This window comes from Phascolarctos cinereus, unplaced genomic scaffold (genome assembly GCF_003287225.1).
Source record: "Phascolarctos cinereus isolate Bilbo 61053 unplaced genomic scaffold, phaCin_HiC Scaffold_3;HRSCAF=262, whole genome shotgun sequence".
Taxonomy (NCBI): Eukaryota; Metazoa; Chordata; class Mammalia; order Diprotodontia; family Phascolarctidae; genus Phascolarctos; species Phascolarctos cinereus.
Window position 1 is genome coordinate 234032080 of NW_027555736.1, and position 24849 is coordinate 234056928.

A 24849-nucleotide genomic window follows, 5' to 3' on the forward strand; every position below is an offset into this window, starting at 1 on the left:
AATGATTAACCTGTCAGTGAGTCTATTAGACTAATGATATTAAAGAGTCAAGGGTGGATGACAGTTAATCAGGAGGAAAGAAGGCCGATTTTGATGAAATAGCAAATAGGGAAACTGAAGAAACCTACCAGGTTTGGTGTGAGAAACTTTCAACTATGAAATGAGAAGGGGAAACTGTGTGGGACAAATGAAAGTTACTCATGTGAAATCTAAGCTATGCTCCAAAAATATAGTGAGGCTTCAGCATGAGCCTTTTATTTCTGGAGAATGGGGGCTGTGCACCAGCTGCCCACCCCTCCCTTGTTTCCTAACCACCCCCTCTTTTATTTTGTACCTTAACTACCAAATAAGGCAATCCTCTAGCTCCCAAGCTAGTTTTGAGTAAAAGGTATCTCTTGAGTTCTAAATATAGACTGTGAGGCCTCTTGCCTCAGCCAATGAGGATAAAGAGATTGAGACAGACAGGTGGGGAGGGGGCTTCTTGGAGTGATTTGTCTAAGAGTATATAACTGTTTGATGCTGTTTGTGTTGGGCCTCCCTACTCCAGTCCACCCTGGGTAGGTGAGGCCCAACTCTTGGGCCAGACTTGCTAGAATAAAACTTCTGTTTTCTACCTGGAGATACCTCTGAGTTTTTATTTGAGTAAGTGGTCTTAAATCCCACTCACAAACCAAAGTGGGTGAGTAGAGGATTGAGATCCCCCGCCCCTGTGTGCTCAGCTGAGCAGTTTCTCTAGGCTGGACCCTGAACAGATAAAGAAACCCAGGCCCAGGGAGGTTGTGATTTGGCCCAAGCACAGGAAGGGAAATCAATTGCAGTGGAAAAATTGAGCAGTAGCTTGCAAATCATGGGTTTTTTTTTTTGTCGATAGCAGTTTTATGTGTCATGCAAGAGGGTGTGGGGCAGAAAGTTGTCCAATCGATCTAATGCTGGGATAACTGGGACCTTCATTAACATAAATTGAAGTGTTAGTTTCTTTTAAAAATAATTTTAGGCACAATTTTTCTTTTTACTTCACTCTCATTTCTTAATCTATCACTCCCTAATCTTTATTTTAAAGAAAATTTTTTTCAATTAACAAGCGTTTATTTTCTTCTTCCATTTTTCTCACCACCAAGGGTAGGGGGAAACTTATGGTAACAAATGCGCAGAGTTCTTGCCATGCAATAAAAACTTTTTTAAAAAAATCATTCAGCAAATGCCAATCTCGGTCTTTTTCTAAATACTGTAACCTCATTAAGATAATATTTCAGATATACTGTGGCCTTTTAGGTGTAGGGCGAACATCCTACTTTGTCTACGCTCTAGCCTGATTTTGAAAACTGACTTCTATGCACCAGGATGCAGACCTGCGCCCCCGCCGCTCTTGCGGCTGCAGCGAATGCTCATTCAGAGAAAGATGAAGAAGGGAACCGGACAGGTTTTGGCCACGTCCCCCAAACCAAAAAAGGAGAGCCTTCGCAGGAGACTCCTACGTCACTCAAAAGCTGGCCAATCCCCCTCAAGGCTTCCGAGGGAACGCAGCCTATGACTCGCAAGCCCCGAAGCTTTGGCCCGCCTCTCTCCGAGACGGGAGGGAGGGGATAGATTCGGCTGCGGCGGGCGGGCTCAGTCGCGTAGTGGCAGTAGGGGGAAGATGGCGGCTGCTGCACCCCAGCGGGTGTGGACTGCGGAGCAGCTGCGCAGCGAAGCGCTCCCCAAGAAGGACATCATCAAGTTTCTGCAGGACCACGGCTCGGATTCGGTACCTCAGGGCAGGGACGAGGCCGGGCTTGGGATAGTTGAGGGGGCAACCCTTCTCCCCCCCCCCGCACCCCGACAACATTCTGTCTCCCGCCTCGTGCTCCTCGCCACGCGCACCCAGCCTCGTGGGCTTGCGGGGGGAGCCGCCTCTCCATTTACCGGAACTAGAACCTCGTATTTTAATCTCGAGCCCCGGGAAGAAGTCCCGCCTCCCCGGGCTTGAGGGAAGTGGGAAAGATGTGAAAGGAGACCTCCGAGACGAAGTGCGCGGGCCGGAAGCGGGGGGGGGGTGAGAGAGGAGAGCGCGAGGGGGATTGTGGGCCCCACGCTACCCTCCGTCCCTGCTGCCAGTCGCCTTGGGTCTTGGGTCGTGCCCTCCCTGCGCTTCCCCATTTTAAGAAATTTTTAGTTCCGTGTTCTTTTCTTCAAATTGTGATGAACCGCCTTCCCTGAAATCTTAATTCGCGAAGTGGGCTGAGTGGGCGTGGGGTCGGCGCGCTCTGTCCGTGGCTAGGGGCCGGTCCTGCCCCGTGCCCTTTCTCTAAGGGCATCCTGGGCCTCCGGGGGCCACCCAAATTTGGAATGACCTCAGTCATACTCAGATGCTCTGCATAGGCCAGGGCTACCAGAGCTTGGTGGTTTTTAAAATTTTGATAACTATTTCAATTGAAGGGTTTTTTTTTGATCCTGTGTATTTTTATTTTATGCGTTTAAAAGCATTATTCTGTGAGGGATCCATGGGCTTCCCCAATGGTCGGAAGAGTGCGGGACACCAAAAAGGTTAAGCGAGTTCCACACTCAGTCCGCCTCGATTATACTCTGATGCTCTGCATAAAACAGGGGTTCTTAATCCCTGAACTCTCTTTTTTTGTTACATGTTTTGATAACATTTAGCATAATGGGATTCCTTTGTCACCGTATGCATTTTATTTATTTAAAAGTAGTATTCTGAGGAGTCCATAGGCTTCCCCATACACAAAAAAAGAACCGCTTTCCTAAGGTCAGTTCAAATTCTCTCTCATCAGCGTCACTTATACTTAGGTCCTGTGCATAGAAGAAAGTTGAAAGATGAAACCTTTTGTAGAAGTGAGAAAGTGGTAGATTACAAAATAACTTCCTAGGAAAGGAGATAGCTTTACTAACGGACAGCGGGAGAGAATTTTCTGATACGGAAGGAGGCAGAATGAAAACTGGTGAAGAGCCAGGAGATTAAACACATCAAAACAGAGAGAAGGAAGTGATTTGTTTTATTTAAATTCTGTGTTTTTCAAATTAACCAAAATTCACATTCTTCCGACCTCCCACCCCTAATTCAAATATAAGGGGGGGAAAACTCTTCTAACAAATATGTGTAGCTAAGCAAAACAGAATCCTGTATTGGCTACATCCAAAAATAAAAATGTCTCAATCTGCACTTTGAGTTCCTCACCTCTCTTATCAGGAGGTGGCTATCATGGCATATAGTTGTGAGATGAGGAAAGAGAGATTAATTTTTTCACCTTTGTAAATAAATTGTATTACTATTTCTAGTTTTTTTTTACTTTTTTGATAGTGTAACATCTGTGGTACAAGTGGAATTACAGCCAATTTTTTAACAACTGCTCTTGCACTGTCCAAAATAGGCAATATCAAAGCCAGTGGTGTTGATAGAATTATAATTCTTTTGTCTTTGAACAGTGCCTCTATAATTTTAACAGTAACATTTTTAAATTACAGTGTGAGGCAGCTAGGTGGCATGGTGGATAGAGCGCTGACCACAGTCTGTAGGACCAGAATTTAAATTTGGTCTCTGATACTTACTAGTTGTGTGGTCCTTGGCAAGTCATTTAACCCTAATTGCCTCCCCAAAAATAATAATAATAATAACAATAAAAATAATAAATCTACAACATGACTACTACCTTGAGTAAACAAACAGAAAAACTTTAATACTTCTGTTCCATACACTTCATTTCAGGTCCACAAGTGTTTGCGAGTGCCTATTTTGTCAAACAGTGAGCTTACATTCTTTTGGGGGAGGGGGAAACAACATGTATACAGATAAGAATATAGAAAATAGAAAGTATTTAGAATAAGTACAAGAAGCAATTTGGGGTATTGAGAGGAATTGGAAATTGGCTTCTTTTAGCAAATTCTTCCCTTTGAAGGAAGCTAGAGATTCCAAGAGAGCATCTTTTAAAGACATCCCTTGCTTGGGGAAGTTATTATATGTAACTTTCCTCTCTTAATAGTTTCTTGCAGAACATAAATTACTAGGTAACATAAAAAATGTGGCCAAGACAGCGAACAAAGATCATTTAGTCACAGCCTACAACCACCTTTTTGAAAGTAAGGTAAGTGTCTCCGTTCTCTGTATAGTCAAGTGATTATCTTTGGCATTTTGTTCTTTTGGAATTGTAGATATAAATGTAAGTATGTGCTTCCATATGCATAGTTATAGATACATTAGAGCTATAATTATTAAATTGTACATGAGTATGTATTGGTGTCAGTTAAATATATGTATTGTTTGCTGGTTTTCTAAAATGCAGAGATAGATGAAAAATCTGCCAATTCTAGGGAAGTAATTTACATCATGATGAGATCTTGATTTTATTATTAATAAGTTTGATCTCTTATAACATAAAATGAGGTAATGGGTATGAAAAATTGAGATGTTATATCAGATGTCATTATCATGTTACTGAAGCAGCCGTTTTCTGCAGTTTAGTCTTGTGGAAAGGATGTTAGACTGGAGTGAGAGTATGTACATTAGATTCCTGGCTCTGATACTAGCTGTATGAATTCTGAGAAGGGGTCTGTAGGTTTTACCAGACTGTCAAAGGAGTCTGTGACACAGAACAGGTTAAGAACCTCCATTTTAATGAGTCTGTGAAGTGCTATACATTTAGATTCTGGTAGCAGCAAACATCTAGGAAAGTACCCTTCTAATTGTTAATTGTTAAATATGCAGCTTTAGCAGAAAGGATTCCTTTTTTTTAAGTGACTAAATGAGTAGCATCAGCATATCTTCTTCACCCCCTTCAACCTCCGCCCCACTCCTCACCCCCAAGACTATATATTTTTTGAGGGTTGGAACTGTTTCATTTTTATTTTTGTACTACTGCCCACCATGGTGGCTGATATATAGTAGGCGATTCATAAATGCTTACTGATTGATGCTCTATCTATTCTCCTGAGTTTGTTTTATGAGAATGTGATTTTGGATAATATAACATAACAGGCTTACAGGAACAATCCAAAGATGAATTGACAAAAAGAATGTTAGGGTGGAGCATTGCAGTGTTATGATCTGAGTTAGATCAAAATGTATTAACAGTGTTATTGCAAAACAACTGATTCCGGCAACATTGTATGGGGTCTGCCTGCATTTGTACCACTGATTCAGGGATATATCTATAGGGTTGTTTTTTGGTTCTTATTTCAAGTATTATTTTAGAAAATTAGCTCATGATTTATATAATAAAAACAGAATAGTTTCTTTTTATGTTTTATATTCCTTAGGCTAATTATTTCATGTTAAATTCATGTCACAGGTTTTCATTTGGCACAGAGTAGCCAGATTTCCTCAGGTGCAGTTTTCATGAAAAGAGCTTGTCTTTGATATGTTAACGTGTAAGGGATTTTTATTACAGCGTTTCAGAGGTACTGAGAGTGTTGCCAGAGTGACAGAGCAGGTGAAAAGTGTGAAGCTTGATGAAGAGAAGTCCAAAGGAGTCAAGCCTGAAGAGACTTTGGATGAGGTCTGTAGAGGGTCATAAAATATTTTGCAACTTTATTTTTGCTTTTATATATACATTTTAATGATATTGTTACTTAGTGGAATCTAGAGGTCTAACCTTGGATTACTCTTTTATTTCCAATCCTGAGCCAAGTTTTTCCTAAACTTTCAGGCAAATTTCTAGCCAGAAGATTCTGTATGCAAATTGAAATAGATCTTTAGGAATTCCTTCTTCCTATACCTGGAAGCCTGAACCTATTGCTTAAACTTTTGGGACTAAAAATAAGTAATTGAAGTATTTAGACTTCCTTGGAACTTTCAGACCTAGGTTGACATCCAGTAAAAATTATTGTCTCTTTTGTCCATCTCACTTCTCGTTCTCTTGTCATTTGATTTTTGACTCCACCATTCAACTAGAACTGCTTTCCCCAAGGTTACCAATGGTCTTTTCTCAATCCTTGGCTTACTTGACCTTTGACGTATTTGACACTGTTTAAATGTACAGCCAGGGCCTGGGGGTGGGAGGGTTCCTGACCTTTATCTCTCCTGGTTCTTTGAATATCTCTATTATCATCCTTGTTTTCCCACTTTTGCATGGATGTCCCTGCTCTGTCCTAGGTCCTTTTTTGTCTTTCCTTTTGTCATCTTTTTCATTCCCATGGTTTTAGTTATCTCCTTGTCTACAAAGAGACTCCCAGATTTGCTTATTGAGCTCATTGCACTTCTGAGTGCCAGTTCTCTATCACCAAAATTTCCTGCTTCATATCTCTATCTTGGTGCCTTATAGGCATATCAAAGACTGAATGACTAAGCAAAACTCCTTTTCCCCATGAAACTCATCTCATAACCTCCAGGACACTGCTGTAATTTGAGCCACCTGCAGCCTTGGAGCCATCTTTGACTCTTCATTCTCTCTCTCAAAAATAAATTTTTTTTCAATTATGAAGCATTTCTTTTCTTCTCCACTCCATTGGGGAGAAAAAAACCCCAACAACTTTGTAACAGACATAGTCAAGCAAAACAAATTTCCATATTGGCTTTGTCCAAAAACAGTTGTCTTATATCTGTATCTTAGTCCATCACCTCTGTCAGGAAATTCACTACCCATATCTAATTAATTGCTGTGTTGTTAATTTTACTCCTGCAACATCTTTACATATATATGTTTTATGTGTATGTGTATATATATATATATATATATATATGAAAAAAATGCAGTGAGTGTGGGTATTACTACCACCCTAATTCAGGCCTTAATGTCCTCTACCCTGAAGTGACTTCTTAATTGGTCTTCATTCCTCCTGTCCATCTTCCACACCATCTGCCAAATTGATATTCCCAGAGCACAGGTTAGCCCTCCTTTGTTGAAGCTTCAATGGCTTCCTGTTGCCTCTGTGATAATACCTCTGTTGGGTATTAAAACCCTGTGTAACCTGGCTTCAGCTTGGCTTTCTTTTTTTTTAATTTTCAAATTTTTTTTGCTTTTTGGTGAGTCAGTCGGGGTTAAGTGACTTGCCCAGGGTCACACACCTAGTAAGTTTCAAGTGTCTGAGGGCAGATTTCAACTCAGGTCCTCCAGACTCCAAGGCCAGCGCTCTATCCACTGCGCCACCTAGTTGCCCTTCTCTTTTTTTTAATTGGGGAAATGATATGGTCAGAGTTAGATTTTAGGCACGCTAATTTGGCAACTTTGTAGAAGATGGATTGCTAGGAGAAGGGAATGGAAGAAGAGTGACCAATTATAAGGCTTTTGCAATAGTCTAGGCAGGGGTTATGAATCCCTGAATTAGTGGCTGTGTGTGATTGGACTCCAATTTTAGTGTATAATCCACTGTACTACACTGCCTCTTTTTTTTCCATCTCTGACATTTCAAATCTATTCTTTTTTAAGTCCCAAATCTTAAGTCCCTTCCTGATGTCACAACTATAGTGTAGGACCTCATTATTTCGTACCTCTACAGTTGCAGTATCTTAAAAGTGCTCCTTGCCTCCTTCCATGCTTTTCCTAAAACACTATTTCATGCACATTGCTTCCTTATGCAGTAAACTCCAGTGAGTCTCTGTTGCCTCTAGGATAAAATGAGAATTCTTGTCCTTCACAACCTGGCCCAGTCTTCCTTTCCAACTCCTTTCCATGCTCTATAGTCTAGCTGCTAAGCTATCTTCAAAAGTTTACTTTTGCTGTTCCTCAGAGTTTACACCAGCTCCTGTCTGTACCTTTGAATAGACTGTTCCATATTCATGGAATACACTCTTTTTTTATTTTGTTTTTTATTGACACTTTTTTTTTATTTTTAGCATTCACTTCCATAAGATTTGAGTTTTGAATTTTCTCCCTCTCCCACTCCTCTCCGCCCTGCCTAAGATGTGTGCAATCTGACATAGGCTCTCTTTATACATTCGCATTAAGCATATTTTGCCATTAGTCATGATGTAAAGAACAATTAGAACTAATGGGAGGAACCACAACAATGAAGCAAAAAAACAAAACAACAAAGGAAAAAGAAAGCAAATAGCATGCTTTAATCTGCATTCAGACTGCATTGTTCTTTCTCTGGATGTGGATAGCAATTTCTATCATGAGACGTTTGGAGATGTCTTATATCCTTGCATTGCTGAGAAGAGCTAAGTCTATCAAAGTCAGTCATTGCACACTGTGGCTGTTACTGTGTACAGTATTCTCCTGGTTCTGCTATTTCATTCTAATGCACTCCTTTCTTACTTTCCTCCTAGAATCCCTTACTTCCATGACCACCACTTACTATGTGAAGCCTTTCTTGATTTTCCTTCCCCTCAAATTACCTTGTATTTTTGAATATAGATATATGTATATATGTTGTACATGTGTATGTTTATAAATTTATCTTGCATGTTTATATAAAATATATAAAATAAAATGTAAGCTTCTTGAAAGCAGGGACTGTTACATTTTTATCTTTGCATACCTTGCATATAGTAATTGTTTAATTAGTATTTATTGATTGAGACAGGAAGGACTGATGGGAGATATGGGAAGGCAGAATATAAATTCTGGGTCTTCCTGTCTCCAAGGCAAACACTTAATTCACTCTACCATGCTGCCTTTGTCAATTCTTTATTACTAATGTCTCTTGAATCAGTTCCTGTCCATTCCTGCTGTCACCACTGTAATGTAGGATCATATCTTATTCCTGGACAGTCTCCTAAATATTCTCCTTGCAGTCTAGTCTTCCTTTTTCTTTTCCTTTGGTGCTTTATATCATTGCCCCCTTAATCTTCCCTGAAGCATTCTCTTACACACACATCACCCCACCCATTCAAACAAGCTTCAGTGATTGTTATTGCCTGTTGGATAAAATCCAACATCCTTGTCTACCAGCAAGAATAGCTTAAGAAAGGATTCATCCTATTCTTCTGATCTTATTTGGTAAAAAGTACTCCCCTAGGGGGCAGGTAGGTGGATAGAGCACCAACCTTGAAGTCAGGAGGACCTGAGTTCAAATCCCGCCTCAGACCAAACACTTGACACTTACTAGCTGTGTGACCCTGGGCAAGTCACTTAAACCCAATTGCCTTTAAAAAAAAAAGTTCTTCCCTAAGCAAGCTAATTCATTTATTTACTGTTTCCCAACCACACATACTCCTGCCTTCAGGCCTTTACTTTTGTTGTTTCTCCAGAAATTACTTTGCCACTTCTCTCTCTTATTCTGCATCTTGAATCCATCATCTCTCTATCTATAGGTATATAGCCAGTGTGAGGAACATGTGGCCTTCTAGGTCCTTTGCCTGAATCCAAACTTCACAGAACAAATCCCCTTAATAAAAGGATTTGTTCTGTAAAACGTGGATTCAATCAACAGGCTGCATCCAAGGACGTAAAAGGCCACACGTGGCCTTGAAGCCACAGATCCCCCATCCCTGGTGTATAGTATAAATGATGAATATCAGTCTTCCAGACTCATGGTTGGTTATTTTATTGGTCAGAGTTCTTAAATCTAGCAAAGTTGTTTGTCTTTACAGTATTATACAAGTAATTCTTCTGGCTCTGCTTGCTTCACTGTTATCAGTTTGTACAAGTTTCTCTGAAACCATCTATTTTGTCATTTCTAAGGCAAAATAGCATTTAGTTTCCAGATCTTTGACCATTTAAAAAAAATTGCTATAAATATATTTGTACATATAGGTACTTTTCCTCTTAGATTTCTTTGGAGGCACTCTTACTGCAGGAAACTCTAAAACATAGTACATTGGCGTAATTAACCCTTGATAGTAAGATTCCTGTGCTTACAATTCTGTTAGTCCAGCCTAGTTAAGGATCAGTTCTACATCTGTGTTACCTGGCCACCCTGTGAGTTATTATTTATAGTTCTGAAGAAGTCCTTAGAAACTGGGTTAGTTTCAGGGCCATTCGTAGCATTTTGACTTAATTCCAGAGTGGCCCTAGAGCTCTGCTATTCTTTTAAAATGATTCCACTGTGTTCACCAGTAAGTAAACTCCATATCCCACGTCAGTCCCAAAATTTGAAGTTCTTCAGCCCCATTCTATAATGGGTTGTTATCTTCAAGTTGAACAGGGAACATGGAAGATTGAGGTAACACTGGACATTTGCTGTAACGTCTGTCTTTGCTGTGGGTTAAATAGGTTAAATGATTTGCTTCTGTGACCAGAAAACCCAGTAAACATTTGAGTAAGTTGGCATTTAAAATTTGATTCCTGTTTATGAATCAGAAGTCTAATCTATTCTCTAATTTAAAAAAGCAGTTTAAAAAAAAAACTACAGAGGATGTTAACATTACTTTTCAAGTAATTTATTTTTATGGTTTATTAGGATACTTTTTCTCTAAGAAAACAAACTCCTTAAAAAGATTTGTTTTCTAATCTTGAAATTCTTTTTATATGTTGTCACAGCATATCAATTTAGTGATCCTCATGTAAGCTAGCTTTTGAAGTGGGCTAAGTTGAAACACTTGAAACAGCTTCCAGTTTTATTCATGAAAATTATTTTGTTAAGTATTAAAAATTGGGGCAGCTAGATGGTGAAGTGGATAGTGCTGGGCCTGAAGTTCAAATGTGATCTCAGACACTTACTAGTTGTATGACCCTGAGCTAGTCACTTAACCCTGTTTGTCCCAGTTTCCTATCTTTAAAATGAGCTGGAGAAGGAAATGGCAAATCACTCCAGTATCTTTGCCAAGAAAACCCCAAAAATGGGGTCACAAAGAGTCAGACATGACTGAACAATGACTTCCAATTTTCATAACCATTCTTTTCCATGAGAGGGGAAGATCCATCAAGTTCGCCAGCACAATTTCCTGAATATATTATTAGCTTTAACTTTATACATTTTGAGGCTAAGATTCTAGGATTTTCAGTAAGAATGAACTGAAGAATGTGACAGCAGTCTGTAGTTCCAGAAGAGAAACTTTTCCGTGATACAAATAAGTTTTCCCTGCAGAACTGAAGAAATGCCTTTTAAAATGTATAACACCAGAAGTTTTGAATATTCTTTTGTCATTCTTAGGAGTACTTCTAGATCGTTTGTACAGTCAGTCACCAATCACTTATTAGGTGCTATGTGCCAAGCATAGCACTGGTCATACTACAGGTGTAAGGTTGCGAAGGACTTTAAAAGCCAAATAGAGGAGTTAATATGAAGTCTTGAGGGAGTAATAAGGAGCCACTGAGACTTGAGTATAGGGGAGAGATGTGGTCAGACTGTTACTTATGTAGTACACAGAACACTTTAGCAACTGTGTAGAAGATGGATTTTTGTAAGGAAAGACTTGGCTTAGAGTGCCTAGCTAACTAGGCTCTAGGAAGCTGTTGCAGAAGTGAGGGTCTGAACTAGGTGATGTCTAAATGAGTGGAGATGGATTTGAATACATTGATAAAATCAACAACTGGCAACTGATTAGATAGGCAGTATGTTAGAATTTTCAGCCAAATTTTTTTTTTGACATTTTTATTTTAAATTTAAAAAATTCTCCTCAGAAAATACTCCTTTTTGAAAGACTCTGCTCTTAGAAATGTTGCTAAAAATCCTATCTTTACAAACTTAAAGCATATAAAAAGTACAGTACTTTATACCCCCAACTTATCAAAAAGAAAGCAACTATAAGCTTTAAGATAAACACTGCACATAGTAGGCACATGATGTTTACTGAATTGAATAAATTAGATTAGAAAGAGGTATCATGTAGAAGTAGGGCATGAACTGAGTCTTTTTTCTTTTAAATAGTGTTTTGTTTTTCTCGGTTGCATCTGGAGTCAGTTTTTAACATTTTTTTTTTAAAGGCAATTGGGGTTAAGTGACTTGCCCAGGGTCACACAGCTAGTAAGTGTCAAGTGTTTGGTCTCAGGCCGGATTTGAACTCAGGTCCTCCTGACTTCAGGGCCGGTGCTCTATCCACTGCGCCACCTAGCTGCCCCGTTAACATTCATTTTTTAATAAAAATTGAGTTTCAGATTCTCTCTGTCCCTTCTCCCTAGGAAGGTAGGGCTTTTGATGTGGGTTGCATATGTGTAGTCATGTGGAACATACTTCCATACTGGTTGTATTTGGGGGCAGGAACCAGAAGGAGGGGACTACAAAAGAAATGAAGAAAGGGAATAGGAAGCAGCGCAGTAATTTTGAGTTTGAATTTATCAAGTTACTGTGCTTAGTGCAGCTGGAGATAGAGATGATTAAGGCACCATCTCGATCCTCAGGATGTTTGCATTTTAGTATTTTGAGAATAAGCCGTTCTTAAATGTTTGAAATTTGGTGTGAACTTCATTTTAAGGGAGCAAAATATGGGATGATATTTGATGTAAGGTGAGCATAATAGTTTGTATTATACAATGTGATTTACAAATAAGTTTTCAGGATCAGAGCTATTGTTTAAAAGTATACATTTGTGTAAAATATTATTAAATAATAGACACTGATCCATTAGTTTTATGTAACCCACCTTAATGTTAAGAACTGTTGAGAAATTTCAGGAATCAGGGCAGCTAGGTGCCACAGTGGATAGAGTGCCGGCCCTGAAGTCAGGAGGACCTGGGTTCGAATCTGGCCTCAGACCAAACCCTTGACACTTACTAGCTGTGTGACCCTGGGCAAGTCACTTAACCACAATTGCCTAAAATCAAAAAAAAAGAAAGAAATTTCAGGAATCATTTTGGGATGGATGGATTGTTAAATCTTAATTGTCTTTTGAATTATAGCAAGCACAGTTTTAACTCATCACAGAACTATTCCTGTCATTTTACCTATCAACCTTTTCTTTTCCTCATTCGAGTTTTCAGTTCTATTTTCTTGGCTTTCTTCTGCAACTCCTACACCTTGCATTTAGTAGACATTTAATAAATGTTTGAATTTAATTGGTTTGAAAGGCAGAATTTTCAGATATGTAGTAATATTTATGAAACCAAACCAACTTTGAAATCATGGACATAAATTTTTAAATGCTCTTCTGGTGTGCAAAAGACATTCAAAAAATTAAATGACTCCAGTACACTTGACTTGAAAAAAAAAGTATTGTTGACCTAGTTTTAATAATTCAAATCTGGTCTCAGACCAGACACTTGACAGTTATTAGCTGTGTGACCCTGGGCAAGTCACTTAATCCCAGTTGCCTTGTGCTCCCCCCCAAAAAAAAAGTTCATTTGAATATATTTAGATATCAGAAATCTCTATGGGAATTTTTCAAAAAGAGACTAAGTTGCTGCAAATTCTGTGTTTTTATCTTTTATTTAGGGTCCACCAAAATATACAAAATCTATTCTTAAGAAGGGAGATAAAACTAACTTTCCCAAAAAAGGAGATGTTGTTCATTGCTGGTACACAGGAACATTACAGGATGGAACTGTTTTTGATACTAATATTCAAACTAGTAAGTGTTGGTTACTTCATTTGTGTTTATAAGTTGGGGAAATAATCAGGGAGTATCCATTGGCTTCTTATGCACTTTCAAACTCTCCACAAGTTTGTTTTTAACCTGGAATCCAAGTGCAGGAAGATTCTACAGTGTAGTACAGTGGTCTGAAACCTTTTAAGTGTGTGGATTTTTTTCACATCAAAACCTTTCATGGACTATACCATCTTCATTCATTAGTACCCATTCATTGAAAAAATATGCGATGACAAAAAGTTACTATGAATTAAAAAACTTTTAATGACTTTTAGTAATCATAACAACATCTATATACATTTAAAAAATGGTAATACATACATGAGCCATGCTGCATTTTTATTGGAACTAAGGTTTGAAAAAAGACATATGTGGATCTGAAGACCCCTGTAATAATTTTGCTGTTCCTCTTCCCACCTTAATCCTCCCCCAGCACTCCCCCCCCAGGGGAGGTTCCCTGTGGTTGGGAACCATCAGTGTACTTCAAACTACACTGAATTTGTAGTCAAGAAACCTAGATTCTAGTCTACACAAATCCAACTTTTGTGACTGACCTCTTGGGTCTGTTCCCTCATTTGTAAAATGGGGATAAAAACACCAGCACTTTTGTACAGGCTATTCTGAGGATTAAATTAATTACATGAAAATGCTTTGTAACCATAAAGCACTATATAAATAAAAGACGTCTCTATTAACAAGTCTTCTTTTCACTGGCTGACTATAGGCTGTTGATAGCACTGTGCCTTCAAACACAACTGATATTGATAGATTAATTCAAAATCTGAGTAGAAATGGGAGAACCCTAATTCCCCAGCCTTGAATGATGCAGCATTGTAGGGCCTGAAATACTTGGACTAAGTGTCATTCAAGCCTAATAGAACAAACAGAAACAAATAAAGCTTCTCAGTGATAAGCTTGAATATTTAAAACATAATACAGAATTCTCTCTGAGTCATCTGATTTTTTTGGCTTTTACTTTGTTTTATACTACCAAAAAGCCTGCATGATGACATCAGCAGAATGTAATTGGTTACTGTTACTGTTTAAATAAAAAAAAAATCAAGTTCTCAAAAAATAGATCATATCTTAACATTGTTTTACAGGTGCAAAGAAGAAAAAGAATGCTAAGCCTCTAAGTTTTAAAGTTGGAGTGGGCAAAGTTATCAGAGGAGTAAGTAATCGACATATACTTGCATTTCTGTCCCACAGAAGGCATTGTGCTAGGTGCTATCAAAGACATAAGGTATCATCCTTGCACTTAACAGCCTTACAGTGTAAATTTGGAATCATTCTTTTCTCTTTCACTAAAGGATTAAGAGAAATTATAGCTGAACTCCTTGGATGCCCAAAAAGTGAGTAGGAGTCAGGATGTACGTTCAGTATGACACCAGAGTGTTCCTAAAACTAGATTTTATTTCTAAATGAATTACATATAATTCAATAAGGTGATGAATTTTGCTTTTGCTTGTTATTGGTAATTTTTGTTAAGCTTTATATACCTGAATAATGTGAGAGTGATTCCCTACAAATATTATTTGGGCCTAGGAGCTGTCTCTACTTTTTTTTAACATACTTTTCACTTAGCTTCCTGGTAGGTGGCACAGTTGTGGACATTGCTCAAGTTAGAACCTGGAAGACACAGATTTGAATTTTGACTTCATCTGTAAAATGAGGGGGGTTGGACTTAATGGTCTCCCGTACAGCCCTAACTCTGTAGTGTTCATAGGAACAAGGAAAGAATGAAGTGATTACTTTGCCAGTTTCATGCGTGGGGACAGGTCTCAATTTCTGTTACTCGAGACTTCCTGCAGTCTCTTGTCTCTTACCCTTTGCATACAAGCTCAACAATGGGATTTCATTACAGTATATCATCTCATATTGAGTGAGGAGACCTAAGGGAACTTTCAGGTTCTGTGTAGTCGGGTCTTGCACAGAATTAGACATCAAAATCAGCTACCTTAGGAATCCCAGCACTGAGGTATTCATTTTAATGAATAACATTTGGGATTGTTTCATTCCTTGTATTTGTATCCCTATCACAGGGCCTGACATAGCAGGCACTTCTTGATTGATCACCAGAGTCCAGGATGAATTTGGTAAACTAGGACAATTGAACAGCTAAGCAGATGGGCCTCACCAGCTTACATTTCTGCTGCCTTTTAAGGCCCTTCCTTCTTATACAACTTACACATATGCATAATGGATTTTCTCCTTTCCCCCAAGCATATCCACTGTTTGAGATAGCCATAGCTCCACTTAGATTAATTGAGAATTGATTCTGTGTGCCTTGTCAGCTTTTGCATATTATAACTCCTGATTCCCCCATGATAAACAGCTTCAAGAACCAGAATGGGGAATGAGGTGGGGAGGACCTAATATTAAAAAAACTTTTTAAAGCTATAGAGGAAGGTTAATGATAAACAAGTGTAAAAGTCTGTTATAAAAACAAGCCCTTGGTAAAAGCAGACTTGTAGCTTATTAAAAATGAGGCTTAATTGTTCTCACAAGAAATAGTGATCACCTAGAATATGTCTCCTCTTATTTAGAAGAATCATTATATGTAAGATTTTTTTATAAAGCTCCGATTTCCTCTTTTGTCATGTTTTGTTTGTTTTCACTTTTAGTGGGATGAAGCACTCTTAACAATGAGTAAAGGAGAAAAGGCTCGCCTGGAGATTGAACCTGAATGGGCTTATGGAAAGAAAGGACAGCCTGATGCAAAGTATCCTTTTTCCTTTCAAATAGAGAAAAGAAATCCAACCTCCTACTTTGTGCAGTCATTCATTCATAGCTTCTGGTGGGTATCTTTCTAGTAATAGCTACTTTTAAAAGCAGGTGTTAGCTAGCTAGAAAGTGGCGATGCCATGTATTACCTATCCTCTGGAGCAACTCATGTTACATTTTGTAAAACTTAAAGTACTTTTCTCCTGTTACTCACTTTTGAATAGGAAAGGGAAACAGACTTTTTATACAGGTAAAGCTTATTTAAGCTTACTCTGGAACACGGGAGAAAGTGTTTAGGAATTACCAGCATGCGGTGCTCAGCCCACCACACAGAGAAATGACAATTCTGCCATGGAGGGGAACAGGTAATTATGGTTCAAGATACTCCAAGGGCCTCTTTTCCTATACTGAGAAACTTCCTGAGATTTTCTGAAGGTAGTTTGCCCAACATCTCTATAAAGTGAAGTCTTAAGTTTGAAATATTAGTTAATATATGTGTGTATACATATATCCCCAGAAATCTTCAGCATTTTCAGAATAGTCCACAGAGTATTCTGATTTATATAAAACAGGTATTCATATAGATTTTTTTTGGCTATTTATTTGACTATTGTGATAAAAATAAGTGTCTGACTTATTTACCTTGACTTCTCAAACAGAATTCCACCAAATGCAAAACTCAATTTTGAAGTGGAATTAGTGGACATTGATTGAAGTGATAGATGTTTTACTGACCGAACTACATACTTCAGGAACTATTTCTGCAAGCCTGTGGCCTTGTCTATACTTGAACATCTGACCTTATTCTTGGGGGTGGGGAAAACATTCACTTTGAGAATAAATCCCTCGAGTTGAGCGTGTATTGTTGAGGCTATATACAAGGCTGATTGGGGTTGAGTTTTCTCTTATTTAATAGCCATATTTGTAAAGGCAAAATCCTGAATACAAATACATTAACACAAGTAACTGGATGGCTCACTGAATTTTCTAGGGCTGCAGGCAATGCATAAGATTCCTTCCAATATATGTTTTAAATATTTTTAGAAAGTGCTTTCCTCACTAGTAATTTAAGAGTTAAATTTGTGATGTGTCTTAACCCTAATAAAAAAATTTTAAAACAAACACCTGTTAAAACAAAAAGCAGCAGGCTTTTTGTTCTTGAAGTCATAACTAAGAAATTTGCCTGTTTTTACTAAAGTGATGATCCTGCTCTTAGCTATTTATAAAGATAATCACATTTTTCAGCAACTGGGTAACAAATCAGATTCTCTACCTCCTAACTTTTTGCTAAACTCTTAACCTCTTCCCAATTAAAAATGTCACTGCATCTGTGATGATGAATAATTGACACAGCTTTTCTTGCTGGTTGAAAATAATACCCACTTTGAAAGATTTTGAGTGCTTAGCAGAAGTCAGGTGGCTAAAGAGTTGGGGATGTGGTTTTAAATCCTCCTCTGAGTATGAGCAAGGCAAACTCTTCCTGGACCTGTATACAATAAAGATTATGCGAGGAGCAGAGTTTTTTGGCATTTAAAGTAAAATTAATAAAGAATATCAAAATGTGTCTCACCCAGCTTGTTGCCTGCTTTAATTGGCACAAGTTTAATTTCTAAAGTGTTTTTTAAAAGATCAATTCATAAGCAATTGTTATATAAGTCCTTGTTTTATTATGAAAATGAAAATGATCAGTTTGATCAAAAAAGTCTGCTCACAAGTTACACATGAACATTCTACATACAAAAGTCTACTGTATAACGATTTCCATTTTTAAAGGGATGCAAATATTTTGACATTTTATCACTTATGAATATCCATTTAAGGATTAAATGTTTATATTTCTATAAGTAGATGCAACATCACAACAAGGACAACTGGAACACAACCCTTTTTAGGTTGAAAGTTTAAAATCATTTTTGATAGATGAGGTGAAGACATTTTAATAACCAGCCCTTATGTATATTCAGAATTACTTGCTACACTGACATGATTTTCAGTCAGTTTTTTTCCTCCTTAAGGCTACTAGACTTGGTTTCAAATGTGTTGAGAGAATTCTGGACCACAATGCAAAAATAAAAAAAAGTTCTCCAATAAAAAGTAGGAAATAGTATGTTATCTGTTATTAAGTGAAATATTGTCCCAATTACTAAGTAAATGTTACATGTGAACAGGGAAGACAAATTACCAAATATTATCAAATTATGTTTTGTTTATATCCCTCATTAAGAAAAAAAAAACTTTGTTTTTTCCCCACCCCAGACAACACCATCAGGTATTTTTCCATCAGGTTGGAGGGGGAGGATAATACTGTCCATAATTCCAGGGATTCTGGTAATTGTACTGTAAAGAAAAAACAAATTAGCACAGTTATCTGGTTACTTTTATCATGAAATACATTGTTATTTACCCAAATTATGTAATTTTTAAAGAAAACCTAATTTTAACTTTGCCATTTTACAGATTATCTCAGGCACATAATATCCTTTTAGCTAACTCTCCTGCTTTTTCTAAGCACAGTAGTACTGGAATCAAGTATTTCTACTCCTAATTCAGTAACCAAAAAATAAATACCCTAAAAAATTAGCCATGGCTCCAAACATTTAGCAAAGGAAGGCCTATGCTCAGAATCAGGAAAAGAATCATGCAAAGAAAAGCCATCATGGCAGAAGGACTTGAGTTGGAGTCAAGATGCAAATTTCAAAAGCCCACCTCTGACTTTCCTAGGTCTAACTCTAAGACATTTATAGATGAGTTATAATCTGCATTATTTAGTTCCCACACTGACAAAAAACAGATCAAAACAGCATTTACTAAGCACCTATTATATGCTAGGTACTACAGTATCTGCACTGTACTAATATCCTTTTAGTGGAGGATACTAACAAAAAAAAATTTAAATGACACCTTTTCCCAGGAAGTTTACAATCTAACAGGAATGTACGTAACTACATAGGTCCCTGACATAACTGTCATAAGTCAGTAGAAAACATACAAAGTTCAGAGAAATTAGATCTTGCAGAAAAAGCCCCAAATCTGAATTATTTACACATACTTGATACCAGGCACTATAATTATATGCAGCTTGGTTAGCTTGGATGTCTCCATCAATCATCTGAGTAGATGCTAAGGTTGCATCTTCTGTGTGTATTTTTTTTTCATCTGGCTCTTCTGCCCTATTATGACAAATAAAAATAACTTAGTATTTCAAAATTATAGCCAGCAAAACAATGAAGTTCTGTATTCACTAAGTTTTAAAAAGCATATCTATGTTCTTCAGCCAGTTTAAATCAGTATAGTGAAGGAGCAATAAGGTTCTTGCCCTCAAAGAAATACTGGTACTGATTCTGGGTTATACACAACTTTGTTCTATGTAGAATCTGACTTTTAAAAATGTTTTTCCTATGTTCATAAAAATAACTTCTGAACCAAAAAGAGAACATTGGGACAATTTCTCTCATACAGGAAGGAACTGACATTCCCAATTTATGATCTGCACGGCCACAAGATCATAGATTTAGCTATCAGGGTTTTTTTTTTTAACCCTCTGTTTAATAGATAAGAAAACAGGCCCAAAGAGGTTGACTTGTGCAAGGTCATAAATGTAATAAAACATCAAAGGCAAAATTTGAACCTAGTCTTTTGAGGCCAAATCCAGGTTTATGGGTTAAAAATAAGCTTTAGAAATAAACGTTAAAAGTATTTCTTCCACTGTAATGAGCCATCTTGATCTTACAGATATTACATACCCATTTTCAGCTTTCCTTTTTAAAGAGTCTTGTTCTTTTAAAAGTATTTGATGTTCATCATAAGCATCCAAAAGCCTAAACAGGAAAAAAAATATACTGTTTTTTCCATATTTTAAAGTATAAAATAATGTAAATTATTTTTTTCTGGAAAATCTAGGTTTGCTATATTACACAAGTAAAAGATCTTCAAGCTTTGTAACAGTAATGGAAGTTTATTTTGTAGTTAGAAGAAAAAAACCTATATAATGTTAAATGAAAACCAAGAAGTTTCCAACTTGGATATTTTAACTCGCTCATATGAAGTCACATTACCAAACTTTATATTTTCTATGAAAGTGTTTTTTCAAAAACAAAACTTCACAGAATTTGTTAGCACAGGATAAACAAAATGGATGCCTAGACTAATCTTACAGTTTCTATTATAATCTATGTTATTTGTAACAAGATTTCTGGCACTTAGCAGCCTATGAATGGGAACCATTTAATAACTAAAGAACTCCTAACTTAAATCTTTATTTTTCATGATTAAAGATACTTTTATTGTTATTTGTGCCTCAAAACAAAAACTCCAAAATCATGAGTTATAAAATAAATTTTTTTATGTAATAATGCAGGTAGTACACAATAAGGAAAAATTTCATCCCAGTCATAGTTTCTTAAAGCTGCTATTTCTGAAATGCAAGCTGGACCATAATGTGTACGTATAACTTTCATTTCCTCAAGTGGCTGACATGCATTTACCTAAAATAATCATACAACACAGCCCTGAGGAATTGTGAGATACTGAGATTCATTTACTGCCTATGGAAGCTTCAACAGGGCACTATGGATCTCAATTTCTTCAACTGTAAAATGTGAAGGTTGGACTAGCGGTCCAGAACCTTTAGACCACTCTAAGGATTAGCTACTAGTACACTAAAAAATCATAATTGAAGAACCGCCGAATATCTTCATCCACCACATAAGTCTGTCTTAATGGAAGCTTAAACAACTTTTCTCTGTATCTTTGCAGTAGATTTTGGCCCATAAGCTGCAATTGTTTACAAGGTGATTTTTTTAAAACCTCAATGACTACTGAAATAAAAGATGGCCAATTGCCCACAAAATGTTTTCTGTTGCCTTTTAACTCATGGAAGAAAAAACCCCCAAAAAAACCCCAAACACTTCTGCAAAAGGCTTTTACTTGCCTCCATGAGAAATCTCTGAATCATTCTTACATTCAGTGGCAAGTTTCTTTTGTCTTTTTTATTTCATTTATAATGTGAATGTTAAAAAAAAAGTTACTCCCTACCTTTAGGTCAAGCCAAATTTATTAAAAATATACTTTTATTTTTTCTTACTCATTAAGATCCGTGATCAGAATAATTGAATTTTCTTCCCACAATGCAGATGGCATGTGCAACTACTGTTCATGTTCTGTAAGTTCACAGGAGGGGGGTGGTGGAGAAGAGAAGCACTCACTGTGCTACAGAGAATTCTCCCTTTTTCCTGACTGGCCACCTGTCATTCCTCAGCTCTACCATACAATCAGCCGTCTTCTCTTTTCCTGTCATTTATTTCCCCGAGGCTATCTTCTACTCCTGTTCTTCAGAGTTCTCCACTCAGTTACAGCCTAATCACTCCCTTCATGTGACTGACACTCATTTTTAGTTCTTTCGTGAACGTTACTGTATTCTGTGTTGCTGCCATATACCAATGATAGTAGAGTGCTGGCATTGTCCTTCATGGGAAGCTTGGATTTATGAAAAGAACTTTGTGATTTTCCAAACTCAACAGAGCAATATAGTAGCCTGCTGTCCTCCTTACATTCAATTCTGTGTGTCCCAGACACACATAGTGAGTTCTATAGGTTGTGCAAACACTTTTGGGAGTCTGGGTAACAGACGTTCTTCATCCACCTAGCATTTGCTTATGTGAATGGTCGGACCAGGCCTCTCTGAGGATACTCTTCGGTGTCCTGGAGCTTGATGCAATCAGCACAATATCATCTGCAAGCCAGAGCACCTGGACAGTCTCACCACCCACAGAGAATCCCTCCACTACAATGCAGAGCAGTTCTGGCAAGCCTGCATCTTAGGTCTCTCGTGCCTTGTCTTGAGGTTTATGACCAGAAGGTTATTCAACAGGGCTGTGCCTGTTAGATCGTTCAAGGAATCGTGAATGATAGAGACATACCCATGACAGAACCTCGTTGTAAAAAAGCGTTCCAGAGCAAATGATGTTGGTGTTTTGTTTTTTTAAATCAACAAATGACCAGTGATTATGCACAGTCTTGTATTCTCTTCATTACTTGTAAATTGTTAAAGATGTGAGTCTGCTATTCTCTACTACTACCCTCATTAAGGATGTCCTTATTTCATGTAAAAAATCTCAGATTTTGTATAAATAGGAGAGGGGGTCAATAGCCATTATTATTCCCTTAATGGCCTCCTTCAGTTGTATTAAGGTCTATGATTTTTCTCCATGCCTTTGGAATGTCTGCCTCTTTAACTACCTTATATATTCCTCACAAATGGATCAAAGTATAATAATTAACATCAGTTGTGTCCACTTCCTATTTTTGACAGTCCATCACTAGTTTAAGTAATTAAGATTAAATTGTTTCAACTGTACATCATCTCACTCTTTTTTTTTTTAAACTAAGTCTAATGAGTTGGTTTCCAACTACAGAGTCAACTCAGTGATACTCCCACGTCGATAACAAATTTATCTTCTGTCTTAAAATATACTCTGTTTTGGCTTTTACAGTGCTAGCTGGTACTCACCATTTCTGGTGCCTACCAATTTTTTTTTTAAGAAAGTGTAACCAAGGTGAGATTTTTGTGTAATATATAAGCTTCAGCCTTCCTGAACTTTTCTTTTTTCATATATTTCTTCCACTTTTCTACTGAAGTTATCAAATATAAAGAGTGGTATGTTGAGTTACTCTATGGGTCTTACCAAGTTTTTTTGTAGATATTCTTTAGGTCTTCATTCACAACTAATACTGATGCATAACACTGGGACTGCATTAACGTTGTAGGATATTCAAGCAGCAAGGATTAGGAACTGGACCTTTGAGTTCAGTGGTATACGGAATGCCTTTCATACCATTGTAGGTCAGGACCATCCCTGTAAATTATGGTCCTAAAGAGCTAGCTAATAACTTTTTTATATTGATGTAGTAAAACATGCATTTCTTAAGCACCTATACTTATTAGCCCTTATGCTAGGTGCTAAGCATACAGAAAAAAAAAAATTAAAACCCCTATCCTCAAGGATTTAACATTCTCTCAGAGGAAAAAGCATGTTCATAACAACATATACAAAATATTTAACAAGGTGCTTTGATAGAGCAAGGGCACTGAGCTGGGCATGGGAATCAGGACAGGCTTTGTACAGAAGGCAATGTTGGTGGAGTTCTGAAAGTACAAGGCATTTCAAGAGGCAGAGAGCAGAAAGAAGTACATTTTCTGCATCGAGATCAGCCAATGCAACGATATGGGAACAGATGGTGGAGGTCTTTAACTAGGATGGCAGCCATGTGAACAGGGAAGAGTTTGGATGTAAAAACTGATGAGGATGCAAGTGGAAGTAGACAGTAGTAACTGCTAACTTAATGGATATATATACATATATAGATTGATTGAGAGAGTGAGGAGTTAAGGATAACACTGAAAACTGGAAGGATGGTGGTATCCCTGAAAGAAATAGTAAGTTTGAAAAAAGAAAGGAGTAATCTGTGGAGGGAAAGATAATAAGATATTTTTCACATGTTAGGTCTGCAGACCATTCAGTTTAAGATATCCCATAGGTAGCTGGTAATATGGGACTGGAGTTTAAGACTAAAGCTAGATAAATAGATGGGGGAATCTTCTGTATTAAGTATGACAAACCCTTTGGAGCTAACAAGGTCACCAAGAGAGTATAGAGAAAAAAGGAGAGCCCAAGATAGACCTTGAGATACACCCACAGTTAAGGGGTATGATATGGATGATGGGACTCCCATATGGAAAGTGATTTGGGCCTAGAAAACATGCTAGAGGTAGCTACGTGGCAAAGTAGATGGAGCTTCAGCCTTGGAGTCAGGAGGACCGAGTTTAAATTTGCGCTCAGACCCTTGACACTTACTAGCTATGTGACCCTGGGCAAGTCACTTAACCCCAACTGCCTCACCAAAAAGGAAAAAAAAAACACGCTGGACTGAACAACATTATTCTTACAGGATACTACCTGATTGTGAATCAAGTAATATCACTTCTCTGAAGAACAGGGCACTTTAGGGCAATGGAAAGACACCAGGTGAGTGTAAATAGGCTGCTGCCTATGAACTGAGGCCAAGAAACAATAAAATAGAAAGATATCACCGAGATATGGAACTATGAATGAGAGGCTGGGATGCAAAAATAAATAGTAAAAAAAGTACTAACAGACTGCATACAGTACTGCAATATCACAGGGCCTGACACAAGCCCATGTCATGTTAGGCATCTCCTTCAGTATGATTTACAGGAAAAGATGGGGAAGAATTACATAACAGGAGAAAGAACTCTGGATTTTACTCACAGAACTTGGGTTAGAATCCTGGCTGTGCTAACTTATTAAGTAATATTGATAAAATAACTTAAACCAGGGCAGCTAGGTGGGGCTCAGTAGATACAGCACTGGCCCTGTAGTCAGGAGGACCCGAGTTCAAATCCAGCCTCAGACACTTGATACTTCCTAGCTGTGTGACCCTGGGAAAGTCACTTAACCCCAATGCCTCAGCAAAAATAAATAAAATAAAAAAATAAAAGTGAAGGACATTAATCTAAATTCCACGAGGAAGTTGAAGATTTTATAAAGGAAACCAGACCTCTTGCCATTATGGTTTCTATTTAAGTAAAAGGATGAGATCACTAGTTTTAAAGCAATGATGAACCTATTAAAATGTTTAAAACCGAGCCTTATCACACACACACACACACACACACACACACACACACACACACACACACACACACACACAAATGCACACTTTACTCTTTTAAAATATAAATTTTGGAGCAAAGAAGAGTTACATAAGAA

The 24849-nt window shown here is 37.6% G+C and overlaps 2 protein-coding genes across 11 annotated transcripts in view; one reads left to right on the top strand and one right to left on the bottom strand.

Annotated features, from left to right (window-relative positions):
• Positions 1 to 1582: 1582 nt before the first annotated feature.
• Positions 1583 to 16920, top strand: FKBP3 (FKBP prolyl isomerase 3). 2 transcript variants are annotated; one of them, XM_020986422.2, is made up of 7 exons: positions 1587 to 1744; positions 3975 to 4076; positions 5379 to 5486; positions 13183 to 13318; positions 14440 to 14507; positions 15961 to 16058; positions 16720 to 16920. In XM_020986422.2, exons 1-7 carry the CDS (start codon positions 1637 to 1639, stop codon positions 16772 to 16774), a joined length of 675 nt encoding a protein of 224 aa, XP_020842081.1. In that variant the 5' UTR covers positions 1587 to 1636; the 3' UTR covers positions 16775 to 16920. The 2 variants fall into 2 exon arrangements, with proteins under 2 accessions (XP_078007626.1, XP_020842081.1); XM_078151500.1 differs by lacking the exons at positions 15961 to 16058; positions 16720 to 16920 and having other exon boundaries at positions 1583 to 1744; positions 14440 to 14696.
• Positions 13577 to 24849, bottom strand: part of PRPF39 (pre-mRNA processing factor 39) — a 44010-nt gene continuing 32737 nt past the window's right edge. For 7 of the 9 annotated variants that reach the window (XM_020986415.2, XM_020986414.2, XM_078151498.1 and 4 more), the window contains 2 exons: positions 19804 to 19878; positions 13577 to 19230 (listed from right to left, as the gene is read on the bottom strand). In XM_020986415.2, coding sequence (XP_020842074.1) covers positions 18984 to 19230; positions 19804 to 19878 — 322 coding nt within the window. In that variant the 3' untranslated portion in view covers positions 13577 to 18983. The remainder of the gene's footprint in view (positions 19231 to 19803; positions 19879 to 24849) is intronic. The other 2 variants (XM_020986416.2, XM_078151499.1) reach the window with 1 other exon arrangement.

What these genes read in the sequence shown, in the direction of transcription:
- FKBP3 (XM_078151500.1), top strand. Translation starts at nt 1,637, where the DNA reads ATGGCGGCTGCTGCACCCCAGCGGGTGTGGACTGCGGAGCAGCTGCGC. An exon ending in AGGACCACGGCTCGGATTCG is followed by an intron (nt 1,745 to 3,974) that starts GTACCTCAGGGC and finishes CTCTCTTAATAG; the next exon opens with TTTCTTGCAGAACATAAATT. An exon ending in TGATACTAATATTCAAACTA is followed by an intron (nt 13,319 to 14,439) that starts GTAAGTGTTGGT and finishes ATTGTTTTACAG; the next exon opens with GTGCAAAGAAGAAAAAGAAT.